Below are 23,725 nucleotides of genomic sequence, written 5' to 3'. Positions count from 1 at the left end.
CCAAGCACCCGTTGTGTCGCGTCTCCCACAAAGTAACACCATATATCTTCTCGCTACCTCCTCACGCCTCATCTTGCCTACGACATTCCTCACTCGTCTCACTGGTACATACATCGAGAGAATATATAAGACCTAAAAGACACCCGAAGAGGCACGGTACTGCGTCTCCCAAAACTTCTGAGACCCCGGCCGCTGTCGCAATCTAGGCAGACCCCACGCTGTGTCTGACTTCTTCCATCAGTTTCATGCCAGTCTCTCACCTGATTTATTGCCCATAAGCTTTCATATACTCTCTTGCGTCAGGCAGTCCTGAGAGAACCAGGAATTTCGTCTTAACATCCTCCACTCCATACTTGGCTGCCTCTGTCGCCCAAACCGTATCGATGATGGCCCCATCGCCTACTTACAGCTCGAGCGGTTCTAGCGGCTCCTCTGGCTCGAGCACCTGCCCATGGCAGGAGAGATTGGAAGGTTAAAAATACCGTCACTCTTTTTTTGTTTACAACATTCAACTAAATGTCTCTTCCAGAGTTTTGTCGCGATGCGCAGCTGATGCCCCCTGTTTTCCAAATTGTTTCTGACCGCCGAGGTATGATGCGTCCCACGACCTCTCCGTCTGTCACCACGAATGTCCGGGTACTGATCCATGACGCCTCTCAGGTGGACGAACTGCATGGTCAAGCAGAGTAACTGTGCATGGTCAGACCCTAGCCGCGAGATATTGGTACGATGGCAAGAACCTAAATAACGCCAGAGAAGACGCCGCAGAATGCGCAGTCAACTGGCTCGTCACAGCCTCTAGTCAATCCACCAACCAGCCCTGGGTTAATTGGTGATGGATTCTCGCTCGCTCATCGGCATCGTCTCACTAAAACTATCCCCGCCCAAGGTTTGGGGTTGATTCTTTTGGTTATTTTTTTCGATATCAGTGTTTTGTTGTGTCTTGATCCAATAGCTTGAATTTACTTTCAGCATTTCGGTCGAGATTGGAGTTATAATGGTGATGGAATTGTGCCTCTCGGCACCGGGAAAGGACAACACACCATGGGAACGGCGCCAGGGATTTTCTTTTTCTTGTTCTTTTCTTGTTCCAAAGGAAAATGGAAAACAATACCAACAGATGACATGACCTATTTATGTTGAAGCATTATTGTCCAGTTATCTGCTTAGTAGCACGTTTTGGGGGAAGCGACAAACAATGGCTATTTTTCTTATTCTTTTTGATTGGCATCTCCGACCTCAATAGGGCAAAGCAAAAGAAAGCGAACCATTTTAAAAACAGATGTATTGATACATGGGGTATTGGTTAAAGGATTGGCTCAGTATGATTTGGCGCAAATTCAGAAGGGAATATAAGTTTGACCTCATTACTACAAATATCTTTCACCGGAAAAGGAATAGAACGCTCACATGGATTGAATATATAAAAGAAAATAATGTCGCAAAGTTGTAGGCCGTTACGAATTGAAAGAGCGACTCGAGTCGCTTCCTGTGGTACTGAGTGGGAAGAGGTGAACTCAGGAAGCATTCAGTCTCTTCTTGAGTCCGATAGAGGGTGTTGAGGATTTTTTAAAAGAGCATATGGAAAGTATCCTAGTTTACACAAGAGAAGGTTGGCTCTGGCGATATATTTTCACGTAAGCTGCTCTTATTTGTATCCTGATATGCTTGGTTGGAGATGGGATTCGGCTAAGCCTCTAAGGACGTAGTTCGTGGCGGGCCTTTGGGGAAAACGATGATTACGTAATACATGCGCATGAGCCGGACCGGTCTTGTTCCGACAACTACTGTTCAGCTGCTGTAAATTTCGTCGTGATATTCTAGTTGTCACGCGAAAAGCCCGGAGTCTTGGAACCTACTCCAGAACAAATACCCTACGTCGGAGGGTCATCATGTCTCCGAGGACGAGGTTATTGGGGGCATGCAGAGCTCTAGCTGTGTGCGCAAGACCAGTTGCTCAACATAGCAGGGAATATTTCCGACCTGCAACGAGTGTCTTTCGATCATATTCGACCGATGCCAATGGACATCCAACCATTTCCGGAGATGCGGCAAGAGATGAAAATATATCATCAACCTTGAAGGCCAATGCATCAGCTACGAATTTTGGCAAGCAACCAACCCCTCCTACGCCACAAGTGAGATTCTTCCCCTATACCCGAGATATTTAGGAAACGTGTTGACAATTAGGCAACCAGACAAGCCAAGGTCCCGATAATCTACATATAGATACGTTGAGCGATGCAGCTTTGGAGCAAATTCTTTACGGCGGCCGACCCGCGACTAGTGAGACAGAGGGGGGGTTGACAGCAGCTCAAGAAGAAGCACTCTACCGAGAAGGCACCATTCCCACCCCGGCGGAAGCGGAAGCGGAAGCGCTCATCGCCAGGTCACAAGCATCTGAACCAGCACAGTTGCCTATAGGCCAAGGTGGCGATATCCAAAATCCAGGCCACAAATTCGGGCTGCCCAGGAAGCCTTACCCGGAAGGTTTCAATCTGAAGCAAAGATACCACCCGGTCCTGGAGCAGCTCACCCGGCTGCTTATGCGAGATGGCAAACTTAGTGTTGCTCAAAGAGTATGTAATATCTCTACTAATAGGGCTCAGCATGGCGGCGAATTACTCACTCCAGCTCTCTTCAGAACGTCGCGACGGTAATGAACTTTCTCCGAACGGCCCCAGCTCCCATCTACAGTCCGAAGTTCCCACTCCTACCTGGCACACCGCCGGCCTCCCACCTACCATTGAATCCTGTTCTCTACATCACAATCGCCATCGACTCGGTAGCGCCGTTACTCAAAGTGCGGAATATCGCGGGTGCCGGCGGCGGCGGTCGGGCGCTCGAACTGCCCGTACCTCTGGCGGTTCGGCAGCGAAGGCGGATGGCGGTCAAGTGGATCCTGGATGTGATTGAGAAGAAGCCCTCCAAGGGCAGCGGCAAGAACCAGTTCCCCCACCGGATTGCAGAGGAGATTATTGCCGTGGTGGAAGGACGATCAAGCGTGTGGGAAAAGAGGAAGCAAGTTCACAAGCTGGGCACAGCTGCCCGAGCCAACGTGAGCTCCAAGAAGCTCAAAGTCAAGAAGAAGATGTAAAGAAACGTAGCAGCCCGCTGCTTAGTTTGTATATTACCTTGTATTGGCTGGATATGTCGGTGCGAAAAAAAAACCCCCAACATGGTGTTTGGGAATGTCAAAGGGCATACATATGTGTAAATTATAGAAGCGGATTCAAAAATATAAGCGAAGCTACAGAGTACATGCAATCCCGTATCTCGGTGCAAAGTCATCTGATGTAAAGCCGTTTACAACAGGCCTGGTACGTAGAGTTTATTTCATGTCGTACAAAGATTCTTCACGGCAATTGACATGTTCCTTTGTAACTACCTACCTACTTAAGTACTTAAGTAGGTAAAGTAGGTACATAGTAGTAATAATCAGATGGTGGCATTGGACCAACGAGTCAGACAACAGACTAACGTGGCCCTGCGCCGGCTGGCAGGGAGCCCATGGCGGTGGAATCATGTGATTCTCCATCCAGTTTTTCAGGCTCCGTGCTCCGTACTTTAAGCTTTTATTAACCTCCATGCAGAAGGAGGGGGGAGGGGACCGAATGGGAGGAAGCAAGACGCCGCTGGGCTGGACAAGTCCACAACAGCATTGAGCGATTGTGAAACAGCAATTCGAGAAGTTGGTTATGAAAAAAAGTTTTAAAAAAGAAGAGAAAAAACACAAGCTGTCTGTTGCGTTCTCTGTTTTATGACTACGTGGTGAATTGATAAAGCTGTACTGTACCTTTGAGGATCCAAAGAGACCTCGGTGCATCGCCACAAGAGCTGCAGTCACGGAACGAGGAGGTGCTTAGTGTCTTGTGGCAGTGTTGAGCTCGAGGACGAACCATTGAACCGGCTCGCGCTGAAGTGCCACCAACCATGTGCACGCTGTTAGAGGGGCTAGAGGGGTCTGTTTGCTTCAATGTTTGTACATTCCGCACGAGAGGCTGCCTCAGCCAGCCGGGTATTGCAGCTCTGAGAGCGGGCACGAACGTTGAAGGATGGGGTTAGCTGAGAATTGAAGCTTCCATTGATCTCGTCGACGCCCGGGACTCACAAGCCTTCAGTTGGCACCAGATGTCGACGGTGCAAATGACTGGATGACTTGCACCAGATCTCGAGTAGTACTAGGTGCCGACATGGACCTTGTACTAGGTTGCCGTGCTAGTACTTAAGTACTTTAGGTATTTGAACTCACATTCCCCACTTAAGCACCCGCCAGCACTCTGTACTCGGCACATGTACGGTGATCTATGGCCAGTCAAGTATTCCATAGCGCCCAGTTGCCCGTGCAGTTACCCAGGTGCCTTGGGTACTTTAGGTAGTACGGGGTAGCGCCAGCCGACCAGCCTCGCGGCGGCACTCGTCAACCAGGCCTTCACACTGAAACCCTTGAAGCCCCAGGCCGACCGGACACTTTCCAGGTTTCCCGGCCGTTCTAGTGCACCTCCAAGCTGCTAGCTTGCAACACCTGGGACTGCCAGTCGGTATCGCAACAGACACAGCCTTACAGTCCCACCTTCACTTCTTTCATTTCTCCTCCTCCCTCCTCCCGCCCACGCTCACCATCTTCATCGCCCTCGCCTTCGACCCTGTCTCGACAACCGACTTGTTGCAACCATCTGCATCTGGCGTCTCCGACTCCCCGTCTGTTGTGCCGGCCTTGTTTTGCTGCATCGTTTGTTCCCCTCTCGACCGTATAGAGCAAATTGTTGTTTCCTCTCCGTCTGGCTCGCAACCCCCCGGCCGTGATGTTCTGACAGGTTCCAACGCCTGCCAGAAACTGCCATTTCGCCCAAGTTGCGCATTATCACAATGCCATTCTGGCCCCAAGTTGATTCGACGAAGCGCCGTGTTCTCCGAAGGCTCTCGCGCTAAGATTTCGCACCCAGGCCCTGCCTCAACACCCTCATCAACACGCAATATTTTGCCCTGCTTGCTTTTCGCACCAGGCCACCCAACGGCCCACTGCCTCGGCGTTTTTATCACAGGCGCGCTCATCAATCTTGAGCCTCCCAAGGTTTTGAAGTACCCACGAAACCACCCGTCAACTTTGTTCTGTTGCCGATTGTATAAAAGCGCCTTGCCTCGTCCGACATCATCGCCAAAATGTCGGGTCATCGTCCCATGAGCATCGACGCCATGCTTGACATGGAACGGCAGGAGGTGCTTGCGCTCTTGGAGAACAAGAATCTCAACGCTCCTACCTCCCCCAGCAGGATGCGCTCGTCATCGCCGTATCCTGCGGCCCCGCGATCGCCTGTTCGGAGCATGTTAGATATCGAGGAGGAACCCGAAGGCTCTTCGCATGGTGTCACAACGCAGGCTCCCGTGAGGAGCATGTTGGACATTGATGCACCAGTCATTACCACGCAGGCACCTGTGCGAAGTATGCTTGATATAGCCGTTCCATCGCCTCCTGGATCGGTCCATGGCAGAAGCTCCAGTCCTGCAACCCCCAATGAACCAATCTTCAAGACGCATTCCGCTTCATCCCAGGGCTCACATCACCCACGAAGCCCGTCAGATGCTGCATTCAAGCCTGCGGAATTTGGACCGCGAGCAGGACTCCGTGTCGACAAAACTTCCGAGTACCAGTTTTCAGGCATTCTTCCTCAATATTCCGGTCATGTTGGGTCCAAGAGACTATCTCAGAGCGGCAGCAGCAAAAGATTGCCGGGAGCAGGGGTACTAGGAGAGGCACTCCGTGGTGCTGACTTGAGCAGTCTTCAGCTGCCAGGTGACAGAGGACGAAATTCTTCCGCCGGCGGTCGACTAGGACACCCCAAGTCGAAATCTCCTCATGAGAGGTGGGCAGCTCGCTCTCGATCACCGGCGACTTTCTCTCCTCTCCTATCTCCAAACAGAGTAGTGCTGGACCACGGACAGGTTGTGGATATCAACAACGCCTACCGCAGGTTGTCGGATGCAAACTTGGCATTTTCTAGTGGTAGCCTGGCGCAGTTGCCAATGCGGAAACGGTCCGACGATGCTGGTGAGGGTCGGCTCATAAAAGACTACCTTGGTCCGGATGGCGAGCACCTGGAATCCAGCGAAGAGGAGGAGGCGTTTTCATCTGACGACGAAGACCGTGGTCGTAAGACGGCCCCAAGGTCGCTGAACCCAGATGCCCACGAAGAAGGGGAGAATAGCAAATCCCGATCTCGATCTGGGCAAGGTGACCGCCAAACTTTGAGTTTGTTGGCTGCTGCGGACGAAGAACGTAAGTTTTATCGAACACCGGTGAATGACCTGACCGTGGACACGAGGTCCCATATTTGCCGATGTCTAACCAGTTTCTTCAGGATCGAAAATCGCCCAAAAACAGAGCCAAACCTACACTTACAGATCTCTTTTAGAACCAGAAATTAAGATTACCAACTCATCGGGCGACACAGTCAAGCCAGCTAAAGGCGGGATTCATCCTAATACCAGCTACGATCAGAATCCTACTTCCACAACGCCATCCATGTTTGACTCGGATGAGGAAGCTGACATGGACGACATCAAGCGAGCACAGAATTTAGGCTTCTCAATGACCAATATCTTGACTGCCCCAGACTCGCATCGTTCTATCCGCATCATCTACCGTGGAGATTATCATAAGACGGTGCAGTCAGCTGACGAGGAGAAGCAGAGAGTACGGAAATACTTGGTGGCAACAGATTTGAGCGATGAGTCGACTCACGCTCTGGAATGGGCTATTGGAACAGTTCTGCGCGACGGCGACACCTTGATAGCGATTTATTGCGTGGATGAAGAAACCGGCATAGTGACCGGCGAAGGGTCACTTGTGCCAGACGATCCAAAAGCCATGAAGGAGCAAGCAGCAGCCATCAACACAGTCACAAATGCGAAAGGCATACCCGCCCCGGTGACGCCTGTTGTTGAATTGAAACGAGCCTCGGCACTGCATACGCGCGCCGACTCGGCGGGAGGGAATAGAACACCAGGGGCTTCGCCGGCGCCGTCCCAGAGAGGTGACAATCAGAGAGCGGTAGAGGAACGATCACGTGCAATTCAGGAAATGACAGACAAGGTATTGCGGCTGTTGAGAAAGACCCGCTTGCAAGTCAGAGTTATTGTGGAGGTGCTGCATTGCAAGAATCCGCGACACTTGATCACAGAAGTGATTGATATAATCAACCCCACGTTGGTGGTCATCGGTAGCAGAGGTCGCAGCGCCTTGAAAGGGTAAGTGTCCCCCGGAACCGACATGTTTGGTGAGCTCACGACTAACAGAAGGCGCAAATCAACAGTGTCATCCTGGGATCATTTTCCAACTATCTCGTGACAAAGAGTTCAGTGCCAGTCATGGTGGCAAGGAAGAGGCTCCGAAAGCAGAGCAAGTACAAGCAGAAGGCCGTCAAGCAGGTGAACAATATTAGCAACCCGGCGGCCCGTAGCCTGGCAAATGCCAAGATTGACTAAGAGCGCTGACGTGAATGGGGGGGATGGCGGCTTTTTCGGCACATTGCGGAGGTTGCAGAAACACGGAAGAAGATGGTAGTATTCCGCTTTTTGACTTGTCTGGGTGTGTGCATGAGTTGACACTACGGAATACGATAGCGATAAAGCAGAAATGCACATGTGTGATCAAAGGGGTGTTTTAATATTGCATTTCGTGACCTTTGGAGGCGCTGGTGATGGTGAAGTTGGCAAGGGGAAAGAAAGAGGAGGGTGTTCAGGAGTAGTCGAGCGGCAGAGGCCGAGGGTAGGTCAAAGGGTGCGGCCCTCTGGAGTGGACATGGTTGGAACCGCCCCACCTCTAGAGCTGCTACCCGCCTTCCCGCCCACTCGAACCCACTCGAGAACATGCGTCGGCACTGAAAGGTACGGGGTACGGCTCTGTAGTACATACAAAATACTAAACAAATAAGCCGCAACCGGAAATTTTGACGCCGGTGGAAAAGGCCAGTCCGCAGAAGTTAAAGTGCTTTTTGCACCGGCGATTGTCAAGTATAAAGTGCCTACTACTCTGTAACCACTAGGTGCCTAGATAGTTGGTCTGCGACAAGCGAGAGGTAGGTACCTACTAAGTACCTATACGGAGTACCTAAGGAACCTTGGAAGGTAAGGTATGTGTATTGGATGGCCCAAGGTGGGAGATGATTGGCCGGCGGGCATGGAAAAGGGAAGCTCCTGCACTTTGTATGGCTGCCCTGGGCTCCCCTGGCCCCACGACTCCCCAACCTCTCGATTTCGAAATGCTCACAGCATCCCACAGCATCCCACCACCCTGGTCCTCCTCCGTGAAATGGGCAGAGGCCCAAACATGAGGCCCAAGTGTGAGTGGGCGAGCCTTCAAGATGCCATCGTATCCAATGGACACCCCCCGACCGAAGCCTCTTCTGATTCCTTTTTCCCTCTTTTGCAAACCCATGCGGTCGCTGACTACGACGACGACATACCTATTTGAACACGCAGAGAACTGAGAATCAACGATTAGTCCAGGGCCTTGGTTCTACGTTTCTACAAGGCAAAGATCGAGAACTGGCTGGCTACGGTGCCAACAGCTCAAGTAGACGACGGAGCAGCCTCTTGGGTCACCGGGTCAAGGTGCCCTTTGCAGAAAGCCCGTCCTGCGTATTTGATGCGCGCACTGAGATCAGAGAGGGACCCAGGCTGGTGGGCATAAGAGAGAGACAGAGAGAGAGAAAGAAAGAGAACAGTCCATGTTCACTTTCATCCAGGCCGCCGACATCGCCATCGCCGCCAAATGTGTTTCAAAGGCTCCATGCCTTCGCTTGTCACTGTCAACAACAGCGTTTCACTTATCAGCATCACTGTTGCGCCAAGTACGTGGCTAGCCACAGTTATTGTCATCTTCGTCCTTGTTGTCCTCTACCTACCCAAGATATCGTTCCGCATTCCGCGATTCACTTTACCAAGACTTCCTTCACTGCCCTCTCTGCCGGGACTGCCGACACCTCAGCGTAGCAGCGCTTATACTGTCGACAAGCCTCTGCCCCCTCCTCCACAAGGCCGCCAACTGGTGCTTCAGGATCAATCAATTGTTGTGGCGCGCCACTTAGCAAGTAGCAGCGCATATTCGAATTCTGTTAGCAATGACATCACCACCAACAGAGGAGGTCGAACCCCTAGACGACCTCGACGCCTCCTTACGGGACTTCGAACCTCCAATCAGCCCGATTTCGATGCGTCACTCGTCAGCGCTCCCAAGCGAGCCAGCAACGGAGGATCTCGAGGACTCAGACACCGGTTCAGCCGGTGGGTTCTCGCCGCCGGCATGGCGGAGACTAGGCAACGGCGACAGGAGCCGCGGCTTCTGGAAGCAACACCCTCGTCTGCCAAAGCGCCAGCGACGGCTTAGTAGAGAAACATCGCCGGGCTCAGATGTGAGCGACTCGGATGACGACGATGTCGAGGATGATGTACTTCAGCAGGCCATTCGAACAAGGCTACCGGCGGGAAGCCAGAGTCCGGAGAAGGGACGAAGTCCAAGCCCAGAAAGAGGTGAAGATGTGACGTTGAAAGTGGAAAACATCAGTCCTACTACCCCCAAGGCTAATTCAAGGGAGTCACCGGGACCAGATAACTGTAAGTCCTTCATATCACTTGCAATAATATACTTGTGTGCCTGACGTCGCGAAGCGCTAACATCATACCCCAGATTTCCGCTTCGCCGTCCGTGCAGAAGTCCAACAACGAACAAAGCCCATAGAAGCTGCTGTCTTGTTCTCACAGCGACGGTATCGCGCTCTAACCAAGGGCTGGATGTCGATTGTGTCCGGCATCCTAGTTGCCGTTCTCTCTATATCAACCCTCAGAGTGTTGGTCAAGCCAGCAGCACCACGACCGGTCGGCGATCTAGTCAAAGTCGCCGGGATCGCACGCTCCTTCGAGCCCCTCATCTATTTCTCAGAGCCAGCCGTCGCACATGTCAAGGATCTTCAGTCAACGAGTATTGCTGTCTGGGACCTTGCCGAGTCTGTGCGAGTCAGCGGGATGGCTGACGCGGAAATCATTGTTGACAACCTAGATTCCATCAGCGAGGCCATGAAGAAGCTTGTGCTTGAACTGACCAAGTTCCATACCCACGTTGACGGCGACATCGACAGGTATAATACGCACAATCCATGCCCCCCCTTTTCACCATCTACAAAAACTAACTTCGCCCTCGCACACCAGCATCCTCAGTGTGATGGAATGGGCAAAAATGCACCTCGACCGCCTCAACTCCCGCCCGCCCCCATCTTCCCTTTCCCACGCCTACGACAACATCCACAACTTCCTCACAACCACAGCCATCCTCGAAGACGCCCACGGTCACCCCACGCGCGTCGGCCGCCTCACAACCACCATATTTGGCATGTCCAACCCCCAGCGCGAACAACGCATGGTGCAACTCCTCTTTAACAGCTTCCTCTCCACCCTCGAGGAAGCCATCCAGGCCGAGCTCGAGAACTCTGTCTCCTTATTCGCCCTCTTCGACGACATTGACGCGCACTTCCTCAAACTCGCCCGCACGGTCGCCCATGAGACATCCACCCAGGAGGAATTCCAAACCGAGCTCCTCTCTGGCCTGTGGGCGCGCATCCTCGGCCCCCGAGCCGCTGAATTGCGCAAGTTCGAAAAGAACCGCGCCCTACTACATGACGTTCGGTCCAAAACTATCCGTAACAAGGGAAATTTAGTCGGCCATCACGGAAAATTGCTCACCTTGAAGTCATCCCTCGAGAGTCTGCGCGGCAAATTGGCCAGTCAACTCGTTCGGGGCCTCAATTCATCGACCCTCACTCTGGAGGATCAGATACGAGGCATCGTTCAGGTGAGGGATTACCTGTCTGATGTGAGGAGTCAGCAGAAGACGAAAGTCATGGAGACGTTGTACTCGATTGATAGGAGCCGCAAATATGTCTATCATGAGATAGATGAGGGGCGTCACGTTGAGGCTGGGCCGATGTAGTTTGTGCGAGCTTCACCCGCAAAGTTTCTGGGATTGGGCGTATGGTTTGTCGAATGGAAATTAAAGGGTCTGACTTGATTTTGAGCGCTTGGGATTTTATACTCGGGTTACTGTTTTGTGAAGAGCAACGACTCGTTTGGATGGGGTTGGCGTTGACAGCCCTGACGGTGTAAGCATGGCACTTTTTGGTTCGTCTATATATGTAGTATCCAGCAATCTATCACAGTTCATCACGCCTTGAGCATAATCATTGGGATCTCATAGTCTGGCTGGCTCGTCAGTACACCCACCTCCCATACGTAAGGCCGACATGTTTCAGAAAATCATTTATTCGATCTCCTACTATCATAAGCTTCTTCTTGTGTCAATTTGGCCTCTCACAACGTAGGCCTGTCCGTCTGTCAGGGGGTATAAGCCTACTTCAGGCGGTTCTTCACAAAAACCAACAACCTTCCAACGCCTCTTAAAACGAGCTTCACCCGTCGTCCTTTAGCCACACTGCTACCACGCCGGGTAGCCAAGTAGCTGTTCGATTTGCCCTCCCCACTTGGAGGACGGTGTCTCCATTCCTTCGCGGAGCAAGACATAGCAAAGAAGTCTATCTGTACATAATGCAAACCTTTCGGATATGTGGGCCATAAGCCGGGGCGTAAAAAAATGTTCCTGCCTCCCACCATCTTGTCCGAAAAATAAACCACACCCAGAAATAGGAGTTCAGCACGGAGCTGAAAGAATATTAACAAAGGAAATCAAACAAAAGGAATATCATTTAACTTTTAAAAAGGAATTGGTGACAAGGCCTCGACTTTTGGTCACTTTAAGCCTTGGTCTCTTCTTCCTTCTTAGCCTCGCCCGCCTCGGCACCTTCGTTGCCCTGTGATTTGACGTACTCGTCGTAGACAGCAAGTGCCTCGTCGACCTTGGCCTTCAGAGCAACGTCATCCTCAATCCTATAAGTGAATTAGTTTAAAGAATTAGATAAATAAAGGAATGCGTATCATGGGGAAATGCTTACAGGTTGACGAGCTCACTGTTCTCCATCTCCAAGAGCATACCAGTGATCTTTCCGGCAAGCTCAGAATTGATGGCCTGAATCTTGGGGAAGATGATCTCACCCAGGATCTGCTTCTGCTGGGCGGGTTGGGCACCGGCAAGCTGAGACTGCAGCACAGAGGCATTGTTTCCCTCGCCCCGGCCAGCCTGATTGGGACCATTGGCGTTGTTGTTACGGCCATTTCCACGGCCAGCACCCTGACGATTGTTGGGCGGGTATCCAGGCATACCACCAGGACCAGCGTTAGGAGGCGGCACACCACGGCCACCCTGAGGAGCGCCGCGACCACCCATGGCAGCCTGCTGAGCCTGCATAGCAGCCATGAACTGAGGAGTGCCGGGTTGGCCGTACTGGGGAGGAAATTGTCCGGGCATACCGTACATGTTGGGGGGCATCTGCTGGGGAACACCACCACGGCCACCTTGCTGAGGGTAGCCAGGGAACTGACCAGGTCGACCACCCTGGACACCGCCCATGCCGATGCCAGGCTGAGGGAATGGCATACCACGGCCACCTTGTGGTATAAAGCCCGGCTGTTGGCCGTAGAAAACGGGAGGCTGCATGTACTGCTGAGGCATACCGGCCGCGGCAGCAGCTTGCTGCATACGCAGCTGGTTGCGAGCCTGGATACTGGCCTCGAGCTGGCTCTTGCGAACATCCTTGCGCTGAGCCAGAGCAACATACAGGGGCTTGCCGTTGATCATGCGTTGGTTCATCTCAGCAACAGCCTTGGTGGCATCATCAGGATTGCTGAAGCAGACGAAACCAAAGCCCTTGCTCTTACCAAGTTTCTTGTCACCCTTCTTATCAGCTTTCTTGTCGGCGTCTTCCTCCTCGGTCTCCTTGGCTTCCTCCTTGGCCTCAGGCTCCTTCTCGTTGTCTTCTTCCTTCTCCTTATCGTCGTCGGATCCATCGGAAGGAGCATCCCTCATCACCTTGGCGGAGGTGATGGGGCCAAACTCGGCAAACATCTGGCGGAGCTTCTCATCATCCACATCGTCATCAAGGTTCTTGATGTAGAGGTTGACACCCTGGTACTTATTGGCTTTTTCCAGACGAGCAGCTTCGTATGATTTGCGCAGCTCCTCCTCACGCTCATGCTTCTTCTGGGCACGGCCAACGTAAAGGTCCTGGCCACGGAAGTCCTTACCGTGGAGCTCCTCGACAGCCTTGGCGGCGCTTTCATGGGTGGTGAAATTGACAAAACCGAAGCCACGGCTCTTGCCCTCCTGATCACGGGCAAGAGAAGAAGACGTGATGTCACCATACTTCTCGAAGAGCTCACGGAACTCGTCGTCGGAGGCCTCAGTGCTGATATTCTTGATGTAAATGTTGGTAAAGTTAGCTTTCATCTCCTCAAACTTGCTCTGACGGTCCTTCTTCGGGATGTGATGACCGACGTAGACCTTCTTCTCGTTGAGAAGCATGCCATTAACGTGCTTGATGGCCTGGTGAGCAGCCTCGTCCGTCTCGTAATGGACAAAACCATAGCCCTTGGAGTTGCCGTTCTCGTCCTGGGCAACCTTGCAGCTCAGAATGTTGCCAAAGGCAGCAAAGGTATCATGGAGAGCCTTGTTGTCAATGGCAACATCCAAGTTCTTGATGAAGACATTGCCCTGGCCAGTCTTGCGGAGAGCAGGGTCACGCTGAGACCACATGATGCGGCACGGGCGGCCCTTGATGAGGGTGTAATTGAGCTCCTCCAGAGCCTTCTCTCCATCAGCAGTAGAGTTGTAATTGACGTAGGCATAGCCCAGAGAGCGACGCGTGACGGCATCACGACAGACACGGATGGAGGCGACAGCACCGATCTGGGAGAAGAGCTCGAAGAGCATGGCCTCGGTGACAGAGGGATCAAGCTCTCCAACGTAGAGAGAGGCGGAGTTCTGAGGATGGGGAGCAGCGGAGCTAGGAGTGGGAGCAGAGGCGTCTTCGGAGCCTGCAGTGCCGACCGTGGTGTCGACAGTGGGCTTGGCATCGCCGCTGCCATTATTGAGGGAGGTGTTGTTGAGGTCGGTGGCAAGCTGGTCAACAGCGCCGGAGGTAGTGTTGGCGGCCATTTTGATGTCGAGAACGTGGAAAATCGATAGTCTAGAGGGGACAAGGTGGTTCTCAGGTTAGCAGGCAGGTGGCCTGTGGTAAGAGCAAGACCGAGATTGAGGCTCCCACGAGATAGAGAGAGGGGCGACGAACCGATTCAACGAAACTAGTCTTGTGACAAGAAAAAGGACTGGAGAAGTTCTGCACCCGGAATTAAGAGGCGGCAGAAAGGAGTAGACGCGTAAAAAAAAACTTGAGTAGCGGTGGATGGCTAGCCCAAAGACTATGCGTGTTGATTTGAGAGTTGTAGTCGTGTCCGCACAGAGGCAGGAATACGGGCAGGGGTGGTTTTTTGGGAGGTTTTTAAATTTTTTTTGGATTGTTTTTTGGTTGAGTTTCAACAAGTGCAAGGACAGAGAATCAGGTCTAGGACCGTACCTCTGAACCGACTCGCGTTTGGGTTTTGGGTTGATGTGGGATAAAGGGTGGTGGTGGGAAGAAAGAGGAGGAGAGGAAATTTCGTTCTCGAGATGATATTTTTTTTCCCTTCGCAGGCGGCCACATTTTGCGCGGGCTGGTGCATGTGGAGTGTCTCTTCACAGGCTAGTGCTTGAGTGGCTGATGCAGCGGCGCTGGTAGCAGATGCCGTGTACCCAGGTACCTAGGCAGCTCTGAACTTTAAGTTCAATGTCGGTTTGTAGTGCTTCAGAGGTCGACCATGCAGCCTGTACTCAGAAGTACTTCACTGTTACTTTTCAAGCCTGGCTGTGAACCACCTCCACCGCCTTTGTTAACATTTGACACAATCTAAGCCTTGACCGCGTGTAGGGTGGACGCTTACGCACAGTCCAAATTTGTTTGTGTGTGGTGGAGCTCCACAGTCTGAACCAAGATTTTTCGCGCACAGTATCAAGTACCGACACAGAGGGCAAGACATGATTGCTGGGGAAGCCGCGACTTGGCGGCATGAGGGCTGATGCCACTCATTCATCCCTTGCACCGTGAATTGCTCGGCGGGCTCAGGCTTTTTGCTGGGTGCGCTTATCCCCCTACTATTTAATGTATTTAAACTCTCCATACTCAAGTAATTCATGGTAAAGTATATTTATCTATCATAGAATATGTACTCATATATTATAATATAAAGCCTGATAGCCAGGTACCTAGTAGGGCGTGAGCGCACCTAGCGAAAAGAGTGAGCCCGCCGAGCACTCACCTTGCATCACATGTACCCAAACATGGAACCTACCAAACCAACCCGGACTGCCAACTTCATCAAGCCTGTCATTTGACCCTAGTGGCTTCAATGCCAAGGAAAACCCTGAATTTCTCACGGCCTTTTGATTTGACAATTTGGCAGTTCAATGCGCCTGTGGCCCGTATGTACAATACAATAATAATCAATGCAGCAGCGGTACGGAGTAGCAGCTTATTATATGCAGTAGCTTCTGTTGTTATCCAATGGGCAATCTCAGCTTCCGAAGCACAGAGTAGAGATGCATGAGCATGGGATCTGGCACCCTTGCGACTCTCCGTGTTTGGTGACTATTCAGGGCTGCTTCATTCTTTGTGCAGACAAGACTCTTTTGAGCGTCAGACACCTGGACCCATCCAGGGAGACAGCCAAGCTGTTCTATGCACGGGATACTGTCTGTTCAACATTCAACGGCTCAAATATAATGACTGAGAGGAAACAGCCCATCACATGCATTTTGCCTTGAATGTTCGTTCTTATGGACTCCAGGTCGTGTGCCACGGCTTACCTAAGCAGTCCTGCCACTGGACTGTTTCTGGCCTCCCCACGTCATGCCACCGCCCGCCTAATACCCCAGCCAGCTATCCAACCTTGCATGTGCGTACTACCAGTGCTTCGGGCCATCTCGCGAGCTTACCAACCATCCGAAACGTCTAGAATTCTAATCATCTCGGACGCACCCAAATTACCAGCTGAGCCATCTGGCCTGTAGAGACACTTTGGTTTTATCTACGAGCAGCCTTTGTATGTGAGTGATGCTGTTGGGCCTACCACTATGTTCTCGACTTTTACTGGCAGTTCGAGGCGTCCCCGGAACGTCAACCTGAGCGGGCAAGCCGGTAACCCCTTTGCCAATACATCATGGAGTCCGGCTGTCGTCTCCAACACAACGAAAACCGTATCAGATGCACAGGCCGAGCGAGAGAAGCGGCACTTGGAAAGGCAAAGATTAAAAGCTGCTGGCAGGATCCAACGAACATGGCGCGGTCACCTTGCACGGCGCAATTTGGCCGATGAAAGACGAGTTGTCTTTGATAACTTGTATCGCAATTCTTCAGGAATTTCCGTGGCGGAACGTTTGCCTGTTGCTTTTAACCTTCTGCTCTCCTTCTTCTCCCGACGATCCGACGTTGATATCCAAAGATCTTGTTTGTTTGCACGAGACTGCGAATCAGCACATATCGAACATATTGCCCCGCGCGGTGTCCATAGATCACGCCTCGGGCAACTGGCTAGTATTCTTGTTTCCACATTACATTTTGTGGCTTCAGAAAAGTACGTCTATACATGCACCTGATGGTACGACTACCCACAGAATAAACACTGATTCAAGTCTCAGGGCGCTGACTTCAGACGTCTCGATCCTCCTGAAACTCATCACCCGACTGACAGTCTACGACTCTCATGCGATGAGAAACTCGCTTGACCAATACTACACTGCCCTCGCCAGTCTATACAGCAAACGAGAAGCTGAAAAATGGAACGAGCTGTTGTTCACGTCTCTGGCAACGCCTCTTCAGGCCAAGTCGGGCAGTAGTAAGTTCTAAGAACTTCGGGGCTGCTAGAATCAGCATGCTAACTGCATTGATTTAGGGGCAGCCTATAAAGCTCTTGCATTCAATTTCTTTACGAGAGGCGACTTGTATCTTTTCGAAAACAACAACCTCCTCCTATCCCGGGCAATTAATGCTGGCAAGCTCGCTGAATCCATCTGTTCTGTTTATGGATCCTCGCCTCCGACATTCCCATCCAGGGGCAGTCTCCTGTGGCTATTGGCGCATTATATTGGTCTCGGCCGTGCCTCGCTCGATTCATCCGCCAGGCTCGCCTACCTAAGAGCTCTTTTGGTGCAATTATCCTTTCTATCATCAGAGATCAGTATAAGAATGAGCTTCAAACCCCAAGTCGACGATTCGGACGACGAAATTGAACGCAGCTCGTTGCGGGCCCTTGCGCCATATATCTCCTCCCAACTGCTATCACTTGTAGATCATGATGGAATATCCAATGTTCTTTCTGACTTTTCGTCCAACTTGGCTCGTTCTGCCACAGAGGAGTCTTATGGAACTAGCCTACTCGCGGGCTACATATTAACTCTTCTACACTGCTTTCCGGCTAAAGCTGATGATACAAGAATGAGATTGTTTCTCGAGCAAATACCGACTGTCACCGGACACGTACCTACGGTTAAATTCCTTTGGCAGATTATGCGACAGACTTCGGTATTTGCGAAATTAAGAACAGAGTCAGAAAACCCACTGGAAGTCATCCGCCGGTATTTACAAAGCTCGTCCCAGTTGTCACAGGATAGTACCGAGGAGCAAGAGTGGCGAGTGATTCTTCTCTTTTTGGAGCTTTATACATTTATCCTGCGCCTTAGCGATGACGAGGACTTTTTAAGTGGCATGAAGACGCAAATTATTGATAGTGGTGCTTCCGACTCTCGTCTTCGTCAATGTAGCCTATCACTGGTGGATGTTGAGGCCCTGACAACGTTCTTGAAAAACGCAGCTTTCGTCCTTCTCTATCAGGCTGGAGACCTGTCACAGTCACAGAAGACCACAGACACAGCAACAAAATCACGACTTGACTCATATTTTGGAGCTGAAAAGCACAGATCGGTATCGGCAGAGATAGCCACGTCACCTGCGTCCACAAAGGTTGATCTGGATGGCCTTCGTGCTATCATAACCACAGCCATCAAAATGCTCTATGAAAGGGACTCGAGAAAACATTTCCTCCCGAGAGATCACTGGTTGATGAATGCCAAACTTCAACAAGAAGACTTTATCAATGCCGTTATCACTGAAGAGGAACGACAGAGTCATGAAGAAGCAGAGACCGAAGATAGCGACGAAGAGGAGGTCACTGTGAGTGAAGGCTTCAACCAAGAATCTATTCTTTATTCAACTATGGCGGGCCAGCGGTTGTCTCGCCATGCTCGATTAGAGAGACTGAAGAGACAACAAATACGCGCCCAGAGGGAGCGAAGGCTGGCCGAAATGGGTCCAAAGTTGGAGATACTAAAGCACATGCCCTTCGCAGTTCCTTTTGAAACTAGAGTCAAGATTTTCCGCCAGTTTATTAACCTGGACAGAATACGACAGGATGGGAACAGCCCCTTCGGGCCGGCACACCCCTTCTCCAGACACTATGCCAAAATTCGACGCGGCCGGCTCTTCGAGGATGCGTTCAACCAATTCTACCAAATAGGGGACGGACTCAAAGATACTATTCAAATCACCTTTGTCGACCAATTCGACACACCCGAAGCGGGTATCGACGGTGGTGGTGTGACCAAGGAGTTTCTCATTGGTGTAACCTCTGAGGCTTTTGGAAACACTGAAGGTGGCGCAGGGATGTTCAGCTCCAATGAACAAGGGCTGCTCTTCCCTAATCCTACAGCTGTTGACACACTCCGCGAATCCCTTTGGCGACGAGGCCTAAAACAAGACGATGACGAGTATAGGGACAAAGTGAATGCTTTATTGAGGCGATTCGAATTCCTTGGGCGCATTATCGGCAAGTGTCTATATGAAGGTATTCTGGTGGACTTGGCGTTTGCTGGTTTTTTCCTCCTGAAATGGCCATCCGCTGGTCCCAAAGACGAAAACGCATACAAAGGGAACATTAACGACTTACGAGACATGGACGAAGAACTGTACAAGGGCTTGCTGCGACTGAAGAACTATCCTGGTGATGTATCTGAACTATGCTTCGACTTCACCGTCACAGACCAGGTCTCTCCACCTGGCGCTCCGGTCAAAACCATTACTCGAAAACTGATCCAAAACGGCGATGAAATCCTTGTTACGAATGATAATCGCCTTCTCTACATTTCCTATGCTGCTCGCCACCGGCTTGTCGTCCAACCAGCACTCCAAACCACTGCTTTCCTCCGCGGTCTCCGGTCAATCATCCCCCCATCATGGCTCTCCATGTTCAATCAATCTGAGCTTCAACGCCTCGTGGGTGGAGATTCCTCCGAAATTGACATTGAAGACCTCCGTCGCAATACCGTGTATAGCGGACTCTACGAAATTGGGGATGACAATGAAGAACATCCTACTATCAAGTTGTTTTGGAAAGTCATGGGAGGCTTTACAGATATCCAAAGAAGAGATGTTCTCAAATACGTCAGCTCGACACCTCGTGCACCATTGCTTGGGTTCGCACAGCTCCGTCCGAAATTCAGCATCAGGGATGGAGGTACTGATGAAGAGAGACTTCCGAGTACCAGTACTTGTGTCAATTTATTGAAACTACCTATGTATACCAGCGAGGAAGCTCTACGAGAGAAATTGTTATACGCGGTCACATCAGGAGCGGGATTTGACTTGAGCTAGATGATATTTCGGGACTAGGAGTTTGAACGGATGCATGGAGCGGCGCGATACTATGGGCCGCATGAATAGCGTTTTCGAGCAATGCATATTTAGATAAGCTTAGACGTTTTTATGTTTCTTAATAAAGGATGACACTTCTTTCCACAGCTTACTTGAGATGATGAGGCATATTCCTTGTTCATGTCTTTGTTCTCCGTTCCTCTAACATGACTTAGAAGAACTCAACAAGCTCACGAAAAGGTTCGGTCCCATGTCTCTCAGAATATGCGCCTTGACTTTACGATTCACAAACAGTGATCAGCCGACAGTGTTGGGGTAAAAAATCTTGTGGCCAGTGTTTGAAATATCGTTTTGTCTGTCATAGCCAACACATACGTGCATACACATTATGTCTTGGAATCTAGCCCAGGCCACAGGTTGACAAAAGAGAAAGAGTGTCTCGATCTTGATGGTACGGCATAATTTATAAAACTATATTTGACGTATTTATGATTAATACGCACAGGGCAAGTCATGGTCTACCTTCTACTGGTAGCTTTTCGCGAGTAGATGTGGCTTTCTATCCAAAAGGTCCAGAATCATTTGCCCGAAGAGACCGTTCGCCCAGGCAAACCTGCAAATATCAGCAATCCATGCGCACCGAGAGTAGGCTTTGAACACTTTTAGTACTTACCAAGACCGAGTCCACCTCTGATCATCATGCGTATTTACAGACTCGTGGATGAGCCCAAGCCCACTTGTCGCCCCCATTAGCTGCTTAATACCATGCACAATCTCGTCGTCGTCACTCGAGGTCATGGTCTGCATGATAACGCCCATCGGCCATGCCATTCCGGGACCCAGGTGCGGGCCGCCAGTTGAATTAAGAACCGGTCCAAAGCCAAAGTATGGATTGGAGCGGGAGAGAACGAACTCGCGAGTGCGTCGGTAAACTGTGTCGCTGTTGGGTTTGAAGCCGATGTGAGGGATACTTAAGAGGGAGGGGACGTTGGCATCGTCCTGTATCGAGGCTTCGTTAATGAGGTATGTACTACAGTTCATGTTGTGGCGGAGTGACAGACCATGAAGTTGTGAGAGCCGAAGCCATCGACCTCGTAAGCGTAGATGTCACCGAATTTAGGATGTTTGACAATACCATACTTCTCAATGGCGCTTTCTATACCCCACGCCATGGTGAGCATTTCCGAGGCAGTGTCTTGGTTTATGGTCTGCATAATCTCAGCACAGGCTTTGAGAAAGCGCGAGAACATCATGTTGGCCGGGATAAAGTACTGGTAAATGGTGGAATCGTCCGACGGCCGGAAGAAGCTGCGCACGAGACCAATGTTACCAGCAACGGGGTTTCCAGTGCCTCCGTTTGACACCGTTTCCGTAGCACTATTCGAGTCACGGAACCATTGGTACGGCGATTTGTTGACGTGCCCGTCTTCCGTGTAGGTACCCGTCATCATGTCATTCGCCAGCTTGAGAATGGTTTTGACGGCATCCGCCCAGCCGTATTTTCCAAAGAACTCAGTATCCTTGGTGACATCATAGTAGTCCCATGAGAGTTGAAGGAATGCCGAAATGGAATCAAGTTCATACTTGCACTCCCATACGACACTGGGGTCGTAAGGTGGGTTGACCGTGTCACCACGCTTAGCGAGCAAGCCACGCTTGTGGTTGGCGAGTGGAAGTTTAGAGTCAGGCGGTGGTTGGAAGGCATTGCAGTAAGGGAATTTGCGAATATATCGTGATTGGAGGTTGATGGTGCCGCGGTACAGACTGGCAATGTTGTTGGTGGCGTTGTGGGAAGTGATGTTGAGGATCGGCTTGTAGGACTGAAGTTGGTTGGCGCTGTCGCGAAGCCACATGGCGTGGATGTCGCCAGTCGTTACAAAGGCAAGCTATGTGCAGAGTTAACGTCCGACCAGAGCAAAAACCCGAATAACCAAGCTCGGTTGAACAGGCCTTGCGGGTTGGGTTTGCATTTGCATGATGGGACGGTACCTCTTCGTCGGCATTATCCAACGCTCTCCCATGCCACAGAATCGTAGTGTCGACCGTGTTTGGCCACGTATTCAGAAACAATCTGTATAGGTCCCCGTCTTTAATCATGTCCTTTGCTTTCTTCAATGTCATCTCCACCTCTGGGACCTCATAGGATCGACATCGCGCCTCGGGCCGCTGATACGGATACTTCCATTTGCCGCCTGAATACGGAGGGTGGCGCTGGGCGGCGTAGTTGTCGTAGGCAGGACAATCGCTCGGCACATCTGCCGCAGCCACACCGGCAATGACGATGAGCTGAATCCACTTCATGGCTCTCTGTTCGTATCCCGGCGCTCGTTGATGTTACTTGTGACAAGGAACGTTCAAATAGAGTTTTGAACGAGATGGAGCAGAAGTGATTCGCTCTTTCCAGGTGAGACCTGACGAAGGGAGCGAGCCTATCCCAGTCTCGACGATCCTTCCCTCAGTTTACGGAACAAACCAGCTTGCATTCCGTGGTTCTACTGTTGCTCCCTTTAAGTACGGATTCACTGCCGCGAGACCAACCACCATGATACAAACACACCACCCACCAACCCCCTTACTCTCTTTGGCTGTCATGTTGATCGCGGTCATTTTGCTACGAAAAGCGCCGAGAATCCTACAGATAATGCGGGGTAATAGCTCTGGACTGGGTTCGAATATCAAGATGCTGAAGGGCTCCGTTGACCTGCCAAAGCAGCCCTTAGCGCCATGATGGATCTGTGGATTTGTTGGCCGTGCTGGTATTGACTCGACGAAAGGGGTGTTGCACCGGGAGGGATAGCCTTTGGCTGTTGTTAATGCCGATGGCAAGGATGGATGCTAGGCGTGCCATGCGGGGAACGTACATGAGCTTTGGTTCTTGATATTGCTTGAGCGGTCTGGATGACGGCAAGATTGGCTTGCATAATGTCATTATTGTACCCGAGACGATTCCCCGCATTGTTCAGAAAAAGAGATTGGCTTGAGGCCAAGCACAGAGAGCTGGTGGGTGATACTTTGCATGTTGGCTGCAGTGCGACGGGCGTACTGGGCAATCGGTGAGCCTCTCTGCCTTGCCAATTGGCATTTACTGTTGGTCTCCTCGTATGCTGCCTTGGTTGGTGCCATTTGCTGCACCGTTACTGATCATGGGAGGGTTGCCAGAATGAACAGGCTGGATTATTCTGCCAATGCGTGCCATGCGGCGAGTATGCTTCTGGCCTATCATAGAACAGCAGTTGAAGAAGCACTGACCTTGAAGGAACTTTGCGGATGTCCCCGGTGGCGTAGTCTTGTACAGTGTATGTAGGAATTGTGCTCCGATGACTCCGTATCTCAAACAGAAAGAGTCGATGTGGGGTGTCCAAGTGTCATGGCTCACCCACGGGGGGATTCATCAGACACCGACCGCCAGGAACAACCTAACATGGTCCGCACAGCCAGCATCCACGATGCAGACAGTAACCCGCAGGCCGTAAGAAGACCCCAATCAACACCTCTCACTCCCAATTACGGAGTAGACATTCTTGACTAGTTAAGCGTACTTAAGTAGTTATTCGCTTCGCCATGAGACTACCCTACATACAAGCTCTGGTAGGTGGGGGCGCACAGAAAGAACCTTGAAGGCAACTACTGGCATGTTCGGCTCAACGGTATACAATTCATAAGCCAAGTTTTTTTGCGCGGCAACTCGCCAGGAACCCGCTTCTACCGATCCCTTCAATTCCTTGGCCGTGGATTTTCTTGTGCCCGGCCTCACGCACCAACTTCTCCGTAGGACCTAGGCACTGCCAAATCCAGCACAGCGGGCTCGTACCGAAAACGTACCGACCACCGGCTTGGATCGGCTTCACAAGCTGCCCACTCGAACCAATCGACCAATTGGGTTGCAGCTAATGTCAGAGAGCTTTCACCCGCCGGCTTATCTTTGACGTCGCTCGCCACACCCAGGCCGAACGAACGTTGGGTTGAGTCCCGGAAACACCAGACACCGCTCACGCAACGACACCAGGTGCACCACAGGGACTTTCACCAGTCACCTAGCAGCAGTC

At 51.3% G+C, this 23,725-nt stretch overlaps 6 protein-coding genes across 6 annotated transcripts; 4 read left to right on the top strand and 2 right to left on the bottom strand.

Moving 5' to 3' along the window:
• Positions 1-1,892: 1,892 nt before the first annotated feature.
• On the top strand, positions 1,893-3,097 carry MAA_02219 (30S ribosomal protein S7; the record flags this gene model as incomplete). Its single annotated transcript, XM_007820217.2, has 3 exons — positions 1,893-2,138; positions 2,199-2,579; positions 2,645-3,097. The coding sequence occupies 3 exons, from the start codon at positions 1,893-1,895 to the stop codon at positions 3,095-3,097; spliced, it is 1,080 nt and encodes a 359-aa protein (XP_007818408.2).
• A 2,066-nt stretch (positions 3,098-5,163) lies between these two features.
• Positions 5,164-7,485, top strand: MAA_02220 (universal stress protein; the record flags this gene model as incomplete). The annotated part of the gene is made up of 3 exons (XM_007820218.2): positions 5,164-6,277; positions 6,360-7,248; positions 7,314-7,485. The coding sequence occupies 3 exons, from the start codon at positions 5,164-5,166 to the stop codon at positions 7,483-7,485; spliced, it is 2,175 nt and encodes a 724-aa protein (XP_007818409.2).
• A 1,637-nt stretch (positions 7,486-9,122) lies between these two features.
• MAA_02221 (uncharacterized protein) lies at positions 9,123-10,984 on the top strand (the record flags this gene model as incomplete). Its single annotated transcript, XM_007820219.1, has 3 exons — positions 9,123-9,615; positions 9,689-10,136; positions 10,207-10,984. 3 exons carry the CDS (start codon positions 9,123-9,125, stop codon positions 10,982-10,984), a joined length of 1,719 nt encoding a protein of 572 aa, XP_007818410.1.
• An 817-nt stretch (positions 10,985-11,801) lies between these two features.
• On the bottom strand, positions 11,802-14,098 carry MAA_02222 (poly(A) RNA binding protein; the record flags this gene model as incomplete). Its single annotated transcript, XM_007820220.1, has 2 exons — positions 11,802-11,934; positions 12,000-14,098. 2 exons carry the CDS (start codon positions 14,096-14,098, stop codon positions 11,802-11,804), a joined length of 2,232 nt encoding a protein of 743 aa, XP_007818411.1.
• Positions 14,099-16,108: 2,010 nt separating this feature from the next.
• On the top strand, positions 16,109-19,679 carry MAA_02223 (E3 ubiquitin-protein ligase; the record flags this gene model as incomplete). Its single annotated transcript, XM_007820221.1, has 3 exons — positions 16,109-16,608; positions 16,667-16,869; positions 16,927-19,679. 3 exons carry the CDS (start codon positions 16,109-16,111, stop codon positions 19,677-19,679), a joined length of 3,456 nt encoding a protein of 1,151 aa, XP_007818412.1.
• A 525-nt stretch (positions 19,680-20,204) lies between these two features.
• On the bottom strand, positions 20,205-21,980 carry MAA_02224 (Six-hairpin glycosidase; the record flags this gene model as incomplete). Its single annotated transcript, XM_007820222.1, has 4 exons — positions 20,205-20,292; positions 20,353-20,678; positions 20,741-21,565; positions 21,669-21,980. The coding sequence occupies 4 exons, from the start codon at positions 21,978-21,980 to the stop codon at positions 20,205-20,207; spliced, it is 1,551 nt and encodes a 516-aa protein (XP_007818413.1).
• Positions 21,981-23,725: the final 1,745 nt, after the last annotated feature.

The sequence above is a fragment of the Metarhizium robertsii genome (assembly GCF_000187425.2).
Source record: "Metarhizium robertsii ARSEF 23 chromosome Unknown MAA_Scf_1, whole genome shotgun sequence".
Classification (NCBI taxonomy): Eukaryota; Fungi; Ascomycota; class Sordariomycetes; order Hypocreales; family Clavicipitaceae; genus Metarhizium; species Metarhizium robertsii.
The sequence above is the reverse complement of the archived record's forward strand: the minus strand, read 5'-3'. Positions and strand labels throughout refer to the sequence as shown.